Below are 19,450 nucleotides of genomic sequence, written 5' to 3' on the forward strand. Positions count from 1 at the left end.
TTTCTTGATGGTGTGCGTGCTACCAGTGTTATTTAGCTAAGAACATATATTTCAAAGAGCAAGTACGGCTCCCAGTATAATTAGTATTTTGGACCTAGTTCCCTGTCATGTTTCTTTGCATTTGGAGATTTTAGAGAAGGTCCTAAGGGCAACAAAAGAAATGGGACAAAAGAAGACGTCATTCCTTTCAAAAATGTCTTCCCGGGCATAGCACATCAATTTGCATTTTTTTTGTAATCATAATCACATATTGGCTGGATTGGGGCTTTTCATTTATGCAGAACACTGAGTGCTGTGTAAGTTAATAAGCCTCTGGCCATCAGTGCAAATTTCATCCCTTTCCAAGACATAAGTCCCAAGGAGGGCTTTCAAGTCTGAGGTAAGAAAACACGTCGTTCCACTGGAGGGTTCCTCCTGTGCCATAAAACAATAGGAGACCTATGGCGAAGGGTCTGTAGAGCCAACAGAGAACGGCACTCTCCTGTGTGTCAGGCTGCGCTCCTCTCTGTAGATTTCCTTCAGAAACAGCTAGCCATCTAGAGACCCCATTCATCATGTCCCAAACACAGAAAATTCCACTTGTCTTTGAAACTCCATTTCAACATCTGACAAGAAGGGTGTTTCATAAAAGGCAGGCAGAGAAAGAAAAGCAGGGTTTCCAGCCAGAGGAAAATGGAAGCGCTGATAGAAAGGTGTGGTGCCTTTGACCAGCTGGCGTGGGCAAGGGCTGGATGATTTATGACTGTGCCACTTCTTGCCAAAGCGAGATTAAAGTGGATGAAGGTGCCCGCTGGGCACATGGAAAAATTACTCGAGTGATAGCCTTGGATCCCACTTGGGGCCTTAGACCTTTGGACTTCAACTCAGCTACATCCCCACATCAATATTCGATATCAACAGATGAGATAGCCCGATATATGTTTTCCTTTGTACTTTATGTCTTTTTTTTTAAATAAAAATCTCCATTTGTGGTGCAGCCAGCTTCTAATGCTTCAAAGATGTGAACACAGAATATACATACATATGTATATATATGTATATATATATTTATCATTTTTAGTTCTGCCACGAAATTATGAAGTTTTCATGCATTTGAAAAAGAGTACTTTCATCAAAAGCCAGGAACAAACACTGTCAGGAGCAGATATTAATGCACTCTAAAACGGTTTGCCACGGTTTACAAGTTTATGCAAATGGCCTCTTAAATATTCTCACGATGAGCGCAACCACTTAAATGTTGGGCCTCTGCCTGGGTTTAGCTAATTCATGTAAAGTAATGCATTCCCCTCGGTACTGCTGTTAGCGGAGGGGTGAAAGTCCCAACTGAGGCTCATTCATTCATTTACCGCTTGATTCATGACATAAAGGAATTGAGGTCTGTTGTTGCCAGGAACTGTGGACCCAGCATAAGCAAGACACTAGCATAGAGCTTGCAAAATGTAAAGAGACCCGCAGATACACATACACTGTGCTAGCTAGAGACAGGGAGGGCGGATCACACAGGGCCTTGCTATTCAATGTGGGGTCCAGCTTTGCAGCATCAGTGTCAGGAGAGGACTCATTGGCCATGCAGCATCCCGAGCCTTGACCTAGACCCACTAGCTCAGGATCTGCATCCTCATGCACTACTAGCACATTTTGATCAAGGAGAAACCTGGTGTTATCTAGGGACAATTTAGGATTATCAACAATACAAGCTTCACCTGCAGGGGTTCTAAGAGTTTTGAGCACAGTCCCAGGTGGCAAAATGTTTCAGTCTCCCCAAGAAACTTAAAAAAAAAAAAAAAACAAAAGAGGGTTTTCGGATACCCTGAAGCTAGAGTTTCAGGAGACTGTGAACTTGAGTCCTCTAGAAGAATTAGCAAGCACCCTTGGCTGCTCTAGCTCCCCCAGGAGGCAGGGAGGGCAACTCTGAGTGACTTGCGTGCAGGGCGTGCTGTGTCCACACAACACAGAGAAGGAATGGTTAACTTTGGCCGAGAAGCTGAGGCAAAGGAGTCTAGAGAGGATCTTCCGGCTCTACTACAGTCTATATGGTGCGGAGGCCAGGGGTGGGGGGGACTGTGGGGGTACGGGGGGGGGGAGGGCGACCAGGATTCACCTTTAGGGAAGAAACAGTGAAAGCATCTACTTTCAAGCCAAGGTCAAAGCCAGATACAGTTGCGTTCTCCTTACATACCTGGGGACCTTTCACTCCCAAGCCTCCTTTTTCTCCTTTCTCACCGACCTCTCCTCTTGGTCCCTAAACACATAGAATCAAAGGGTTAGTTTCCCCTTCAGTGAGAATCCCAAATGTTACACTTGCACGCTAAACAAGTGGAACACTACGCCAAGGTAATAGAGACTAGACAGAGAGTCAAATACACTGACTGCTATGCAAGTCTCTGAACCTCACCGTCCGTGTAGGAACGCCGCAGACCAGTCTGAAACTATTTAGCCAAAGAGCTCCGGCCTAGAGGAAGCACCCCAAAGCTGAGATCTGTTCTGCACTGCCAACTGTCCTTAGCCTCTTTGTCCTCTGAAGCCATATGAAGTTTATGTGGGGGAAAAAATGCTTCCCTTAATAATATAAATCTAAAACCAGAACATTTAAATCCACTTTATATTCTATAACCACAACAAAGATGGGTCATAAGGAAGACACATCACATAGCAAGATGAAATTTAGATAGTTCTGGAATATTCTATTGCCTGTGTGCTACGACCTCCATAGGCCGAAAAGAAACGTCATGTGCTGTATTCAGTGTTTTGCTTCATTTTAAATCGTGCTGTAAATAAAAAGGTCTATAAACCGAGAGAACAAATGCCGAATGTGGCTCTCGTAGCATGAAATAAAGGCAGTCAATTTATTGAGATGCTTCCCGACGATCCCAAGGCAAATATTTCTCACTTTAAAGTAAGAAAATTGAGCCTTCTGCAGCTGGCACGAAATGACAATAAAAGCCATCAAGCTGGAGAGAGAGCGCGAGCGCGGGCGCCGGCTGAAGGGAAGGCTGTTCACCGTGCTGAAATCTTGGCAACTCGTGCACGAAGCGTCTCTTCTGATGTTTTGATGTATTTTGCCCAACCTCCATACACAAACTGCCGATATATAATGCCTTGATTTTTTTAAGTACTTGCTTTAAAACTTTGAAAAAATAGAACCGATGATTGTCCTGCGTAAGCCAAACATTGCACCTGTTTTTCATACATTCAAAGCTAAGCTGAGAGAGGAAAAACACTGTTTTCATGGTCTGGTTTCTACCCAGCCCCTCGGCCTCCCGGCCCCCGCCACCTCTCCCTCGCCCTCCCCCGCCCCCATTCCTTTCCTTCCACGCTGGAGGCTTAACCCAGGGCTTGTACACGCATCCTACCACCGAGCTACGTTCTAGACTAGCGGCTTCCTTCCTGTCAGCATTTGCTCCCGCCCTGTCTCGCTGTTGATTTAGCCAATGCTTTACCCGCCTCTGGCACACATCTCCTTTCTCATGTGATCAGAGCAAAGCGCCAACTCTGGCTTGCGATCCTTGTAAAGGAAAGAAGTGCTGGAGGCCGGTCCCCAGAGAAGCAAGCTGGAAAGGACAGGCAGGGCGCCACGCTATAGATCACCCCGCTGAAGCCTCCAGCTGCACTTGGAGCAAATCTTTCCTCGAGTTGAGCCAACATTTCAACACCGTGGACATTCCAGGGCTAGAACACTGAGCTACGACCGTGTTAAATGGACCACAATCTCCCACATTCGAGGCTCAATATTCTCCTTGGCTCAAGGTCTCTCGGATTATCCTAAGGATCCTGAACCCAGCGCGTGGGGCTGGGTGCCAGCATGCTCCCCTCTTTCTACTTCTCGACAGGGACAGAACTCTAAGAGTTATTTGTTTGCTTTATTAACCTGAACACACTTCCAAGTAGAGCATGTGAAGGGTTCTGTTCAGAATATACATTACCCATACACGGACTCTTCTGCACACTCAAACATTCTCTGTGTATACCTGCGGGCCCTTAAGTCCGGGCGAACCTTCAAGTCCATCTGGGCCTGTGATGCCTGGATTTCCCTGTGATGAGAGAGAACCAACCTATTAATCTATTAGTCTTGTCTCTCTTCATGTGCACGATTAGAAACTTTTTTTCCAGTGGTAATGAAAGGCCTTAGTAAACAAAACCCAAAGATTTCTTTCATTTTTAACATTGTAGAGTTTCACTCTGGTCTGACCGTGTGGCTGTAATGTGTTTAGCACTAAGCCTGAGCATGTGTGCTCTGAAAGACTAAACCATGGCTGCTCGGTCTTAAAGGCCGTGCATTCCCGAGGCACAGTGTAGGATGTCATCACTGTGCAGAAGGGGTACCACCCAGCTCTCTGTTTCAGTTACCGGAGGACCCAGACTATTCCAGTTTGTGCTAAACTTTCACTGTGTTCTCTGGGTTTGTATGGGACCTTTTCACACAAATTGTAAGCTGGAGAGGCTAACAGAACACAAATCCAAGAAATGTTAGAGTTTATATTCAAAAGCCAAGCAAAATAAAAATTAACCAACGGACTAAATAGCGCCTTTGTTCATTTTTATGTTTATGCATTTTTTAATGTCTGACAATTTTTAATAAAGTGATCTGATTTTCATTCCATCTCGAATTCTTAAAAATGTGGTGGATATTTTTCTAACAATTCTACAACCAATGTCATCGAAAAGCAAAAGTTTCAGATAGAGAAGAAGAGATATTATCATCTTTATTCTCAATGGCTGAATGTGAGTCACTTATCATTTGAAGTTAAAAAAAAAAATAATCACTGACCTGTGGGCCTATATGTCCTCTTCGGCCATGAACTACCTAAAACAAAAGGGAGAGAAATAGATACTCTTAGTTTACAAAAGTTGGTATGTGTATGTGTGTGTGTGTGTGTGTGTGTGTGTGTGTGTGTATGTATATGTATATATATGTGTATGTATATATATGTATATATGTATATGTGTGTATATATATGCGCATGTATATGATTTAAATTGGTAACAGATACCTCAAGGCACTGACATAAATAACTCCCACATTGTGTTTAACACATTCAATTCCTCAGTGAATTGTGAGAATAGGACGACTCTGAACTCCCATGCAAGGAACAGGTAATTGAAATCACAGACAACCTGAAGCCAACAGGTCATAGCTAACAGCCCACACCTCCACAAGACTCGACCAGAGCTGCTCCTCGGCTGCAACACTGACTGATCTGATCTTACTTTCCTTATTTTCCCCCAAGCACTACAAAGTCAGTCAGGAATCAGGGATGGACCAGCCAAGGGGCAGGATGCCAGAGGAAAAAACTGAGGATCAACTCCAGGAACTTCATAATAAATCTCCTGAGTTCAGAAGTTAGAGAGCAAAACTAGTTTGATTTTTAAAGCCAAGCAATGTGATTAGCTGTCAGAGACCAGTCATCTCAAGTATTCAAAAGTGACTTGATCCATTGTATCAATAATATACCCAATCCATAACATTGCTAAATAGGAGAGGGTCAGGGTCTGAGGTACCTTCCCAGTCTGTCATTCAGATAATCAAGAGGCAATGACATACCCTATCTGACTTGGTCACTTAATAAAGTCAGAACAAAACTCGCATCCAGAGTTCAGAAAATCCAACGGCCATGAGACAATACTGGCTTGCTGCAAACTCATGAAAAATGTTTGGACAGGCCAGTATTGCTAAGTGTATTACAAAATATGTTGTCATCTAAGAATCAAAGGTGTGTGTGTGGGGGAGGAATGTCTCATTTCTTTCAAACAATAAGTCATCTTCAAGGCCCAAATTCTGCCAGAGAAGAAAAGGAAGTCATTTTCAAAAGGCTAGAAGCATGGCTCAGACAGAGTCCGAGAGCATTTGCTGTTCTTGCAGAGGACTTGGATTCAGTTCCCAAACCCCACATCGGGCAGCTCACGACTGCCTACAACTCCAGTTCTAAGGGCTCAAACATCCTTTTCTGGCTTTCATACGTGTGGTACACATATGTTCACACACTCACACACATGCATGCAATTTTTTATAAGTTTAATTATAATCTGTTCCTTTTTGCACAATGAATTGTTCCAATTCAAGTCAATCCACGTCATTCAGAAAAATATCCACCAGTAGATCAGTTTCATTCAGAAAACCATCTGCTACACTTTAGAGGATAATAGATAGGAACCACCCCCTCCCAGCACACACATACCCGCCCTGAGTCTTTGAACTTGGGATATCCACACTCTTCAAGTATTGGGGGAGGAGGGATAAACATTACAAACATTTACAAGGCAGAGCACACAGTACATGCCCAAGGACAGGAAGGAGGTTTCAAAGACAGAGATCGCATCAAGTTGGTCAGATGTGAAATCTTCCCAGAGATTTGGTGTCAGGGATATGTATGAATCTTTCCATCAGGGACCTAGCCTGGGTAATGGAGGCAGGAAAATAGGAGTTATGGTAGACACTGGCGACAGGGATAAGAGATGAGATGGGAACTGTGGGGGCACTAGGCTGACTGGCCTGTCCCACACTCAGCAGTAGCCTCTGGGGTCTGTGGTGCAGTTAACACGCATGGTTGGACCATGTTTCCGGTGAATACAGCTGGTTGGAGTGGAGACGAGAAGAATGTTATATTCTAGCAAAACAAAAAAATTCACCAGTAAATTTTAAGGGCTCAGAGCAGAAGCTTCACATGAAGGATATTTCTCTTGAACCAGAGTTCAAAACATTGACGTTTGCTCCTGTTTGTCTTTTGTTACGTTCTTGTGTATGTATGCCTGAGGACAACCTCCAGCGTTATCCCTTAGGTGCCATTTACCTTATGTTTTGAGACAGCGGTCTCTCTGTTGGCCTGAAGCTCACCAATGAGGCTGGGCTGGATAGCTGACCCACAAGTACCAGGCATCTGTTAGCTTGTCCTCTCCATGCTGGGAACAAAAGGGTACAGCACCAACACCCGGCTATGTTCTGTGGACTCTGCCTCAGTACCTCAGGCTTTCCCGCAAGCACACCACCTGTGCAATCTCTCCCGCCATGCTCCCACCTGACTTTTTGACTCTTGAAAGAGCTCAATGGCAGGAGTCATCATATCTCTGGTGTCCCTGCTCTGTCAAGGCTTGGGGAGCTGGTGTGGTGGGCAAAAACCGACTCTTGTCCCTAGTCAAGGGGGTTCAGGCCTAATGGGAGAAACCAAACTTGACATCTAAGATTACATAAGCGACGGGAACAAACCCAGGAGTGGCCACCCAGGGCTTGTCCTGCTTTAAACTACAAAGTCATGGGAGAGAGACCTTGGCAGACATGAGACACGGAAAGCAGACAAGGAACTAGGGCAAGCAATTTTTCAGCTTTTGCCTAACCTTTTCAAGGGGTTTACATAGGAAAGATAATCTCAGGCTACTAGAAGGGTATGCTCAAAGGCTGACTGGGGTCTGGTCACACTCCCAGAGATCTTGACTCCTCTTTAATGTGAGCGGGGAACATCAGGGAAGGAAAGTACCCTCAGGGGACCTGAGAAAAAAACCTGATGTAAGACAGAGTCACCAGTTCCATAGTTCTAGCAGCCTGACTTTCTGGGTACTCAAGAGAACCTTGTTTAATGGGTAGATATGACTAATTTGGGACAGACAGTCACCAGGAAGTAAGCAGGGTATTAATGGCAGATACACCATGAATCCTGAATCTAACTGGCAGGCTCATGCCCAGTGTTGCTGCTCTGGTGTTTTCTGGGAGGCCTGTAAAATGGTACCCAGAAGGATGAATGGACAATACCATAAAAACAATCTGGGCCAAACTGGAATGAAAGCCTGCTTTCGTTCGAGGCTACAGTTGCTTCTCATTACCCCTGGCAGAGGATCTGTTCCAATTCTCAGCACAGTCTGGTTCAGAGGGCGCCACCCCTTCCTATTTCCCGCCAATGCCCTGGGCTGGACTTCCTGGCTGCTTCTCCTGCCCTTGGTCCAGGCTTGTACCTTGGCCTCACTCTGATAATAACTCATTCCCTGGGCAGGCCTGCCTCTCTTTCCCTCAGTTGCCTTTGAATAGATGAGGGGTTTACCACCTCTCTTTCCTCTCTGGGGAGCATTTAGCAAAGTCTGGGGATGTTTCTTGTTGGGTGTGTTGTTGGCACCCCATGAGCTCAGGTCAGGGGAGGCATGAGCTTCTTTCTGTGCAGGATGCAGCCATTCCCCACAAGCAATGCTTCAAACAAAGCGGAGAAACTTTGCCACGGTTAGTCCAGGGTTCTTAATTCCTGCAGAGAAAAGAACTCTTGTTTGAGTTCTTAGCTCTAGTACTCATCGAGTTGCTGGCTCATTGATGGTGTTCAGTGTTTGTCCAGTGAATAGAGATCAGATTGGGTTGCTGATATCCATTTCCCTGCATGCCATGCTCCGTCCCCACTACTGGCCACTCTCTACCCACTTGTCAATACAGCAGCATTTTATTGCACTGAGGATTCTTCAGTGTTCTTCATCCAGATCCATATTTTGTGGTTATATAAAGTGCTGGTAATAGAACAGAGAGCTTTGGCCATGAGACAAGGACTCGGCCACTGAGCTACACCTTCAGCCCACCATCTACTGTACTTTACAGTTTTATAAATAACATCTTTTCTTAAAGAGTAACTTCTTGCAATTATTAAAATAATAAATCCTTACTTAATATCTGAATGCAGGTCAAGCAAAAATGCAAAATCATCCCAAATCCTCCATAAAGAAAAAAACAGGGGTTGGGGATTTAGCTCAGTGGTAGAGCGCTTGCCTAGGAAGTGCAAGGCCCTGGGTTCGGTCCCCAGCTCCGAAAAAAAGAACCAAAAAAGCCCCCCCAAAAAAACCCAAAAAACAAAAAAACAAAAATGGGAGAGATGAATCAGGTTAAGAGCACTTGCTGCTCATACAGAGGACCCAGGTTCAGTTCCCAGCATCCACATGGTACCTCACAACCATCTGTAGACACAGGGGAACCAATCTGATCCCTCTTGTCATCTCTGAGGACACCAGGCATAGGTGTGCATATATACATACATAAAGACCCTTAAACATTTGAAAAGGGTCTAAAAAAGAGAAATAGTCATTGGCTTTTGATAGTCATGATTCCTGCACTTACAGGATTTTTCTGGCAGCATTCTACACAATGGCACTTTTATCAAAAAGGGGAGATCACGTGATTATCCATTTTAAAAGTTCAGTATTGGACTGGAGAGTTGGGTTGCTCTTCCAGAAGACCCAGGTTCAGTTCCCAGAACTCACATGGGACCTTACAACCATTTGTACCTCTAGTTCTAGGGGATCCAAAGCCCTCTGCTGACCTCCTTGGGCACTGCATGAAAGGGCGCACTGACATATACAATACTCATATGCATAAAAAAAAACCTAATAAAATCTTAAAAATATAAGTATTACATTTAGCTTTTCTTGAATAGAAAAGTAAAAATAAGGAACCCAGAGCCCAGTGGTGCCATTTTTGCTGCCCTGCCAATCTCACTTCCTTTTTGCCTTCCTGTGCTCAAGGTCTACCAGTTGGCTCTTTTCACTTTCATCCTGTCAATTCTTGAAGCTTTCACTCAGCAAAAATGTAGGCTTCAGTTCTTTCAGACTTGATCTCTTTGCCAGAGTTTCTCTTTCCTTCCAGTAACTCTTCTTCTGACGGGGAAAGGGTGGGCTGGGGGGGGGTGTTAATTTGCCATTTGGATGTGATTATCCCCACTCTCTTTTGTGCTTTGATTAGTTAATCTTCTGACTCATTGGCAACAAAGATTGACCATCTTTGGAAGGGACCCTGTAGACTAAAAACCCTGGGGAGGTGTGGTGGGACATGGAGACACTCTCTAAAACACCTTGGGGTCAAGAGAAGTCTTGCATCTTCCTCCAACTTCTGGCATTTAGGAGATTCTTGGGATTCCTACGAAGCCCTCCAGGTCCCAGAGTATCTGTCTCAATCTTCACAGACTCGCTGTCCCTGACTGTTTGCAGCCTTCCTGGCCTAGTTTTCTGGCCACCAGTGATCCAAACAAAACACAGTTCAGTGTCTCTCCATCCTTTTCTGCCTCTTCTGCTTACAAGAATGTATGGGGCTACTATCCCCTGCTCACTGGGATATATGGAGCTACCCTCCTCTGCTCACTGGGGTATATGGGGCTATCCCCTGTCCCTCTCAGAATCGACATTTCAAATCCGCAGAGCTGTCCTCATCAGTTCCTTTTGGATGGTAAAGTTACTCTGAGAGAAATCTAGTCCTGGCTTCAGAGCTAAGCAGTGAACTTCCTCTCTGTGGTCCACATGCAAAGGTAGTTGTCTGGTGTCAGTCCTTGTCTGTGACCGGAAGGTGGGGTCATTGAGTCTTTTCACTTTATTTTTCTGAGTTGCACAGAAGAGGACTATAGCCGAGATGTGCCCCTGCTTTGTCCTTTGCAGGAGTCCTGCTTGGACTCCTGCGTGACACAGAGGCACATATCACCAACATGGGGACCTCCTCCTTGGAAGCTGTGTGGTTTGATATGACCTCTGGGGGGGCCACAAAACAAAAAATACACATTTCTTCACACCACAACCTCCTAGGTTGATATTCTTAACACTGACAATGTTTTGCAGGGGGATGTAAGCCGGCAGAGATGCCATTGCAGAAAACTAAGAGCAGAGGATAAACACTCCCTCATCTGCATATGCACTGAAGCAACATTAGCAAAGCTGGTTGCTAACAATCACACTCTGCACAGTTTGAATGCAATCGCAGCTCCTATTTTCTTATTTCCCAGCCGCCTGAAGAACATGGGTGTGCTTCCAGATGCAAAAACACTTTGGAGTATAATAGCTAGTTTCATTAACTACTTCTGCCCAGAAAACACAATGCCTCCTGACTGCCACCCACTCAACTAGTTTTTATTTGTGCTCAATTTTAAGACATTTTGCATTTTGAGGAATGGGGTGAGCAGGCTGGATAAGAAAGACTGGAAAAGAAAATGCTGTGAAATGAGACAAAATTGGTATAATTTAGACTCTAATGCAGGTGTGGAAGTGAATTCCTTTAAATAATCTCTTATTGGATAAAGGCTTTCTATTTGGAATCTGTGTGTTTTTCTAAGCAATCACACATGGAATATTTTTAAAGCGTGTATTTAAACAAAGCCAATAAAATAAACCAAGAACAAAATAAAACTCCCCCAATGGGTTCCACAAGGTGCTGGCTAGCTTTTGCCAGCTTGACACAAATCTGGGAAGAGGATATTTTAATAGAGGAAAATGCCTCTATAAGATTGGCCTGCAGGCAAGTCTGTGGGGGAATAGTCTTGATTCGTGATTGATGTAGGAGGGCCCAGCTCACTGTGAGTGGTACCACCATTGCTGTACTCATGATACTCAAGTTGTGTAAGAAAGCAGGCTGAGCAAGTGAAGAGGAGCAATTCAGTAAGCAGCATGCCTCCGTGGATTCTGCTTCAGTTCAGTTTCTACCTTGACTTCCTTCCTTCACTTGCCTCAGTGATGGTGTGCAAATTGTAAGTTGAAATAAACCCTTTCCTCCCCAAGTTGCCTTTGGTCATGGTGTTGTGTTCTATCACAGTACCAGAATCCCTAAGGTATTCAACTACCTGGTCTAACCCTCGGCTACATGCCTACCACAGACTTTCTCCTTATTTCTATTTTAACTTACTTCAATTCCATTTTTTAATTTTTGAGAATTTCACATATGAGTTCACTATATTTAACATTATTCTCCCCCCAACTCCCCCTACCCTAAGACATGACAGGGATGCTATAACCTTTAAAATCTCAACACTATGGTTGTCTAAATAAGACCTGTAGGTCGACATTAGTGGTAGACCTGCAGATATGGACAAAGAACTTTAGACTGTCAATCAAGGACTGCTAAGGGGGGGTTTCTTCCCAACTTTCTTAGTAGTCATAAAATTTAGCAGACAATAAAACTTGTACACTAAGTAACATCATGGCAACTCCAGTTAAATCAGCAAGTAGGTCAAACATGGACCACTTTCTCCTCACTGACACTCTGCTTTCCCTGCATGGCAGTCTTTCCTTGTGGGTAATTTCCTGTGTGTGCTGCCAGCACTTTCTTACTTAGGCTTCCCAGGCCTTACCAGGCCAGTTCCATTCTGACATAGCTCAGTGTCTCTAGATAACATCCTTAGCCATCGACAATCCCACCAACTCCCCACAACCAGCTACTTCCATCACAGCGATGGGATCCATGAGTCTGAAAGCTCCTTGCCTCCAAGGGCTCTTACCATCTTTCTTCTTGAGCCTGGTGTCCCGGGAGAGCCTGGCCAGCCTCTTCTGCCCTGCCAGAGGAACAGAAGAATGTGTGAGGGCAACATTATATCAGTGACAGGGTTCCCTTTTAACATCTGTCCATGTACCAGAAGGGGTCCTATGAGGGATGGAGTCATCTTTCCCTAAACTGTGATACTGTCTTCCATTGGTCATAAATCACATCCCTATGTCGGTCACAGGGATTAGCAGCACAACTTTGACGATGTGGTTTCAGGTGTCAACTTCTCATTGTCACTAATTCATGTTTGAGACATGGGTTGGAATACTCAAACTATCCCTACCCTGTCACCAGCAGAGCTTGAAGGTGGCCTGGCAGGCCACTGCTGGTTGGGACTTTTGTGCACATTGGGTTGTGTATTTGTGTTGGCGTCTGTACATGTGTCCAGGTGCATATGGAGGCCGAGAGGTTGGCAGACGGCCTCTCTCAATTGCTCATGTTTTTAGACAGGGTCTCTAACTGCAGCTTAAGTTCACAAATTCAGCTGGTCAAAGAACAGAGGACCTTCATGTCCGGTGTGAGATCACAGGTCTGTGCCACAGCAGCTGCCTTTTAAAGTAGGTCCTGGGGATTTGAACTCAGGTCCTCCTGCTTTCGCATGGAGCACTTTACCAAGTGAATTATCTCCCCAGACCCCAGTTGGGATTCCTACCTACCCTGCGCAGAATAGCACCTGCCCATGAATAAAACCTCAAAATTCCCCCGAGCGCAAAAGTATGGAATGATTGGTTAGCCAAGAAAACACAAAAGGGGGCTATTCACATATTCTGCAAGTGAGAAAAATCAAGGTTTACACAGAGTGGGAGGTGGGGTGGGAGCCTGGAGTACAAAGTGGTCATGGACAAAGCAGGAGGAGGGAGCATGGCTGACTCTTTCCTACCACATCGGGCTTCTTTCCTACAGGGAGTTAGCAGGGGAGCTTGTTCATTAAAGGGCCTCAGAGACACACACTATTCACATACTCTTTTAAATCCTAAGTAATAGGATAAGGGGACTAAGCTGTGGTCTGTGAGATTTCAGAACAACCTCCAGAGATTTGCCACCCATCACCAGGTCTCTCGCCTTTCCACAGCAGGCTGATAGGGTTGCGTCTTAGCATGTGGGGTAGCATCCTAGCACCCCTACATGCCGGGATGGTCAACGACTCTGGTAGTCCTTTAAAAACATCTCTCTATTAAATGAACAAGTCCTTCCTTTTAAGCTAGAGCTTAGAAGTTTATATTCATGAAGACCTCCTGGGTGTGGTCTAGTGGGCGTGGCTTAGTGCGGCCAGTTGACAATGTTCCTGATGTCTCAGGTCAAAAGTTGACAATGTTTCTAATGTCTTACAGCAAGAAATAAGCAGGAGTGAAAGATTCGGGGTTTTTTGTTTTTCGCTTTTGTTTTGCTTCCCACAATAGTTTTCCTGTACTAAGCATATTCTCTTAGTCCAAATACCCCCACCCCTCAGGTGTTTTATATTCTACTCCTAAGACGCTGAACCTCTCCGCCACTACAGTAGCAAGTTTACTTCCAAATGCCCACATAATTACTTGTCTTCCAGGGTCTCCTTTCAAGCCCTTGGGTCCCTGTATGCTATTATCACGTCCAGGAGTTCCCTAAAAAGAGAAAAAGAAAAGGTGAACAGGGTTTTAATAGAGTATGAATTCAATAAAGAAAGCAGAACCCGGTTGAAGTGACAGGTGGCTCACAAGTATTTGATTTGCCTCCTTGGCTTGCTATTAGCAGACTCAGAGTGGATACCCAAGGCGAGCACACTGGGAGGAAGCAAGTGCTCACTACAGGAGGCATGGCCAAGGGAAGCAAGGAGCTGAAACCTGTATCCTACCCTGGTGAGGCCAGGAAGGGGTGGGGGTGGGGAGCCTGCTCTTCTCTAGGCTTTTCCTTCTTTCCTGGAGTCCCAGGCAAATTTACACTTGAGGTAGGATTACCCTTTTCACCTTGGGAGAAGTTAAACACTTGTGACATGGTCCTTACACCCATACACACTCTGACCAGTGCTGAAGACCATGTGCCTGTCATGTATGAGCAGTAACAGTTGCCAGGGAAGGGGACTCTGGGGGAGCTACCTATGAGCTGCCAGGGAACTCTAGGATATAGATTTTGCTGAGTCTCCCTCCCTCCTTCCCTTGCTGGCGTAGCTTTTCAATGTCCCCAAGTCACCAGTGCCCCCTGTAAATAAACCCTTGCATTCATGTTCCCGTAATACACTCGAATAAACCCACTGGTTCACTAGGCTAGGCTTGGTCTTTGGTCTATCATCTGGTGTAGCTAATATCACCCTGGGAGAAGTCACAGGACACCCGGCAACCTGTTTGTCCCCAAGTTCTAATCTCACATGCTCATCCCTGGAGTTTAGAAAAACCTGAACTCTGGAGGCTTTTTTTTTTCTCTCATTATTCACCCAAACATCTCAGCAGCAACTTGCTGCAAATAGCGCCGTTGTGGGCTCTACGAAGCTTCAAACTTGGGGACCACCATCGAACTGTGCATGCACGGTGCTGAGACCATCAATCAAGCCGATCAATGCTCCAAGAGGCAGAGAAGGCACAGCAGTAACGCAGCCCTGCAGAGCGCCAGCTGCCGGGCTGGTCTGCTGACAGCGCCCCTGATTACCATCAATCAATCAATAAGCAATTTGCAATCACCAACAGGGATGAGGCACTGTTCCAGACACTTAGTACGCATTTTTTTTTATTATTTATTTTTTAAAATAGTGTTTGGACTTGGATTTAAGTAGCTTATAAGGTAATAGGGAGAAAGAGAGGAACCTGGATTTATTGCATGATTGTTATTACTAAAGTGTGCTCGATTCTCCTCACTGCCAAACCAGGATCATTTTCTACACTTTCATTTCTTCCTCAAGCTTAAGTACTCGTCTCTTATGTCATGGCCGTACCTAAATGAAACAACTGGAAAGCTATGACTGTAGTGAGGACGGTAAGGAGAAGGAAGACCACCTGCACGACGGATTTATTCATTTATTTATGTTGAGACAGTTTCCCTTGCGTAGGCCTTGGCTGGAATGGGAGCTCTCTATGTAGACCAGAATAGCCTTGAAGTCATAGAATCTGCCTGCTTCTGCCCCCTGAGTGCCAGGAATGAACGTGTGTGCTACCAAGCCCTGCTAAGCCCGGAGTTTTAACCCACTGGACACATACGACCTTTAATTTGAAGGATAACATAGAAAGACTTGCACACCAGCCCTTCAGAATAGAACTGACCACCTCTGTATGTACATGAGTTGCTTGGTCAGTGTGAGTCTCAACTATTCTCTCTAGTCTATTCAGCAAGAACAAGGACCACCATTTAACACAACTTTGCCACCAAACACAGACTTCCAGTAACCATGTATTGTCAGGTGATGAACTTACTAGTCTCTGTAAATCAGAGAGAGGCTCTGCTCAGTTTTTCCTGGTATCGTATGAAATTTTAAAAAGTCCCCATCAAAGCTGCATGTGTGTGTGTGTGTGTGTGTGTGTGTGTGTGTGTGTGTGTGTGTGTGATACACATCTGTAATCCTAGTACTTGGAAAGTAGAGGCAAGAAGATTTGGAGCTCAAGGCCAGCCTTAAACAATCAATCAAACAAAAAAAAATCATCTAGCCAAAATGGGAAATTGCAAAATCTTGTTTAGATGTTTTCCCAGGACTTTGTGCTACTTGCATGAATTCCCAAGGAAAATCTGATCCTACGTGTGGCCCACTTATTCTGTCAATGTTGCTCTTCCCAATTTTTTCCTGAAATAGCAATCCACTAAGACCACACACACAAAGGCACAGAGTCCTGTTTTAAGTCTGAGCTTCAGGTTTCTAAGCAGGTGGGAAAGGACGGTTAAACACTGGGACCTATCTAAGGTCAGTGGGGCTGACACAGCCAGAGGGCTCTGGTGGGACCAACTGCCAGCCATCTTGACTTCAAACATCATCGCTGTCAAAAGTAAAACTCCCTTCTCAGTCTTCAAGTTCTTTAGACAAAGATGAAAAGAACTAACTCTGCATGGCCCACGTGTGGAGGTGAGAGGACAACTGGGCAGAGTCGGTTCTGCCCACACCTTCGTGAGGTTCTGGGATCGAACCTGGGGTGCCAAGAACCTTTACCCACTGAGCCATTGAGCCCACCTGATTTAAAACACACTATATAGTCACGCTGTCCATGACAGACAATTAAGAGAATATCTGCTTTAAAATTAATGGAAATTATGTATCGATGCCTCAAATGAGCTTGTGGTCATCGTACCAAGCTAAAATGGTCATGTTCTAGAGCCACCATTTCTTGCTCACCCTTTTGTGAAATGACTTACCGTTTCCTGAAGCTACATGACCTATCTTGAAGTTGTTTGAAATTATCAGGAGATACCAACTGGCAAACAACATCATCTTCAAATGAGGACTCCTGTTTAAACTCTATTTGCACGCATGTGCACACACTGTGTGGGCACTTGTGTGCCATCAACATATGTGCGGGAGTAAGAGGATAATTTGCTGGAGTCGGCTCGCTCTGCCTACCATGTGGGTCCCAGGGATTGAACTTGGGTCCTCAAGCTTGTTAATGAATGCCTTTACCCACGGAGCCAGCCATCAGCCCTGTGCTCTTGAAATATAGCTATTTTCAATGCATGCTGCCCAGTTACAGCGCTGACACATACTGTACTGAATCTCCGCTCTAACCAACATACTGTGTACCCAAGAGGTTACCAGACAAATGTCCCTTCAATGCTCAGTTCCCCACAGCCCCTCAGCATATTTTAAACAGTTTTCACAGACTGTAGGTGTTCTAATCAACACACAGTACACTAACCTTTTCCATATGGTGGGAGAGTAGTTCACTTCAAGCTCTCTGATAAATGTTTATGTACTGACTGAACAAGCCGGGGGAAGCAAGCCAGTAAGCAACACCCCTCCATGACCTCTGCATCAGCTCCTGCCTCCAGGGTCCTGTCCTGCCTGAGTTCCAGTCCTGACTTCCTTTGGTGATGAACAGCAATGTGGAAGTGTAAGCTGAATAAACCTTTCCTCCCCAACTTGCTTCTTGGTCATGGGGTTTCATTGCCTGACTAAGACAGTTTGGGAACTGTAAAGACTTTGCTCAATATAGGCATACATGTCGCCATCCAGAAATTCTGTTCCTAAGCTATATACTTTAGATACTGCATATATTAAAGGACATGCAAAAGAATTTTCACAGTAGCATAACTATCAATAACAGAATGGATAGGTGTATGATAAATATCCAATGTGATACTCTACAGGAGTGGTCTTGAGTGATGTGTGTTACAGACATGAATGCATCTCCCAGCCATGAAATGGAGCAAAGCAGCCAGAAACAGAAGAGTACGTAGACAATGGTCCTCGTCACATGAAGCTCGAGGGCAGTTAAGCCTGATATCCCGTGCTATTTCAGTGATGACCCTGGGGAGGGTCTGAGTGACTAGAGCATGCACAAGAGGGCTTCTGGGATTGGGGGTGATCTATTTCTTTACCCAGGTGATGAGCACACAGGTGTCTTCCAGTGAGCAAAGCCCACACTTTCACAGCCGGGTATCACGCCGATGCATGTTCCAGCTCACCAAAGAGCACAACAAACATTTTCATTTCTTGAACCAAGTTCATGGCTGTCCTTAGAGTCACTGTTCCGTGGGCGTGCTGAGGGAAAAGCCCTTGGCACTGACTTCCACTGGTGTGGTGTGCCCATGCATGCATGTGCAGAGTGTCGAGCATGCATGTGCAGTGTGTCAAGCATACATGTGAGGTGTGCCTGCTTGGCTCGATTGTAGCCTTCCATGAGCAGGTACCTTCACATCCTGACGGGTGCCTGACAGAATCCTCCCCAAGTCCTTGGCTTGGGAAGATGAAGCTGCTATTCTCCACAGAACCCAAGGGAGACTAGACAAAAAGAAGTGTTCCTTTTTTTTTCTTCTGTGCTCTGCATTGTAAGGTGTTCAGGAAATTAATTGAATGGACTAGAATTCCTTCCTAACTCTGAGGTACAAGAAGGAATACAAAGAGGGTGTAGGCACAGAAACTGCATTTAATTCCTCCAGTTAAGACTTCCAAGTTGTAAGCTCAGGAGTATGCCCATATTGCCTTAAAATGGAGCAGCCCTCCGCTGTGGAAGGAAGTTCTATGGTCGCAGCCCACAGGGGCATTGCACTTACCGGATCTCCTCGTAGGCCCTTCGGTCCACGGTCACCAGAAGCCCCTCTCTTGCCTGGGCTTCCCTAAAGTTAACACAGATCAGAACAAAGGACAAGATGGGAGGTTTTAATAAACTTAATAAGCATAAAGAAAAGGGCTTAGATTCTCGCTGGCTTGAATAATTAAATATTTTTCCACTGAGGTTGTTTTAAATCTGGAAGAATGAACTACAAAAAGAAAAAAGAAAAAAAAAAGTTCTTGGCATCAAAAACATAACCCAGTAGTGACCTCTGTTATTTACCGCACTCTGAACTCTGTTTCTGGCATTTTTGTCACCTTGCTTGACTATCAGTCTTCTGAAAAGGAGGGTTTGGGTTTTTGTTTGTTTGTTGTTGTTGTTTTTTAATCTTTTGTTTTAATGAGGCAGTGGAAATTCAAAGTTCATGCCATTTGCCTAAGGACATCTCACAACTAGAAAGTGGATTTCAAAATTAACTCCTCACACCATGAAGAGCACCTAAGGGGTGAGTGGCTGGCTCTGTGTCCCAGATGGAAAGGAAGGAGAGCCGTGTTCTCTCACCAGCTGCCTTGCTACAGTCCTCAGCCAATGTAAGAATGGGGGTGCTTCCATTCTTAATATGGAATCGCTTTCCATGGCCCCAATAATGTTTTTCCTCCTTGTAGTTGGTCATTTCTCACATGAACTGTGAGCTCACTATGCAGACTAAGTTGTCCTCAAGCACAGAGAGCTGCCCACCTTTGCCTCCCAAGGCGTGGGCTAAGATCAAAGGTATTGCCACCATGCCAGGCCCTTCCCTTAGACGGAGGACTGTGTGGCTCGATGGGACTCAAGAGAAAGAGAAGGGAGTGTGGCAGTAAGAGGTACCAGACCTCAAGATGCCACGAGAGGCCTTCTGTGTTTCTAGTTGCCCTCCACAGAAAAGCCATGGTCGATGTGCTAAGAAACACATGTATACCAGACGTACCCGAGTCAAGGTTAGCCATGCTTAGCCCTGAATAGCAGAACCTGTTAGACACATGAAAATCAACGTTCACCATTG

The 19,450-nt window shown here is 45.1% G+C and overlaps 1 protein-coding gene across 1 annotated transcript in view; it reads right to left on the reverse strand.

The window, feature by feature from the left end:
- Positions 1-19,450, reverse strand: part of Col6a6 (collagen type VI alpha 6 chain) — a 96,824-nt gene that overhangs the window by 43,896 nt on the left and 33,478 nt on the right. The window contains exons 17-22 of the mRNA XM_032909852.1: positions 18,410-18,472; positions 13,786-13,851; positions 12,210-12,263; positions 4,769-4,804; positions 3,969-4,031; positions 2,180-2,242 (exon numbers count right to left, since the gene is read on the reverse strand). Coding sequence (XP_032765743.1) covers positions 2,180-2,242; positions 3,969-4,031; positions 4,769-4,804; positions 12,210-12,263; positions 13,786-13,851; positions 18,410-18,472 — 345 coding nt within the window. The remainder of the gene's footprint in view (positions 1-2,179; positions 2,243-3,968; positions 4,032-4,768; positions 4,805-12,209; positions 12,264-13,785; positions 13,852-18,409; positions 18,473-19,450) is intronic.

This window comes from Rattus rattus, chromosome 8 (assembly GCF_011064425.1).
Source record: "Rattus rattus isolate New Zealand chromosome 8, Rrattus_CSIRO_v1, whole genome shotgun sequence".
In the NCBI taxonomy this organism is placed as follows: domain Eukaryota; kingdom Metazoa; phylum Chordata; class Mammalia; order Rodentia; family Muridae; genus Rattus; species Rattus rattus.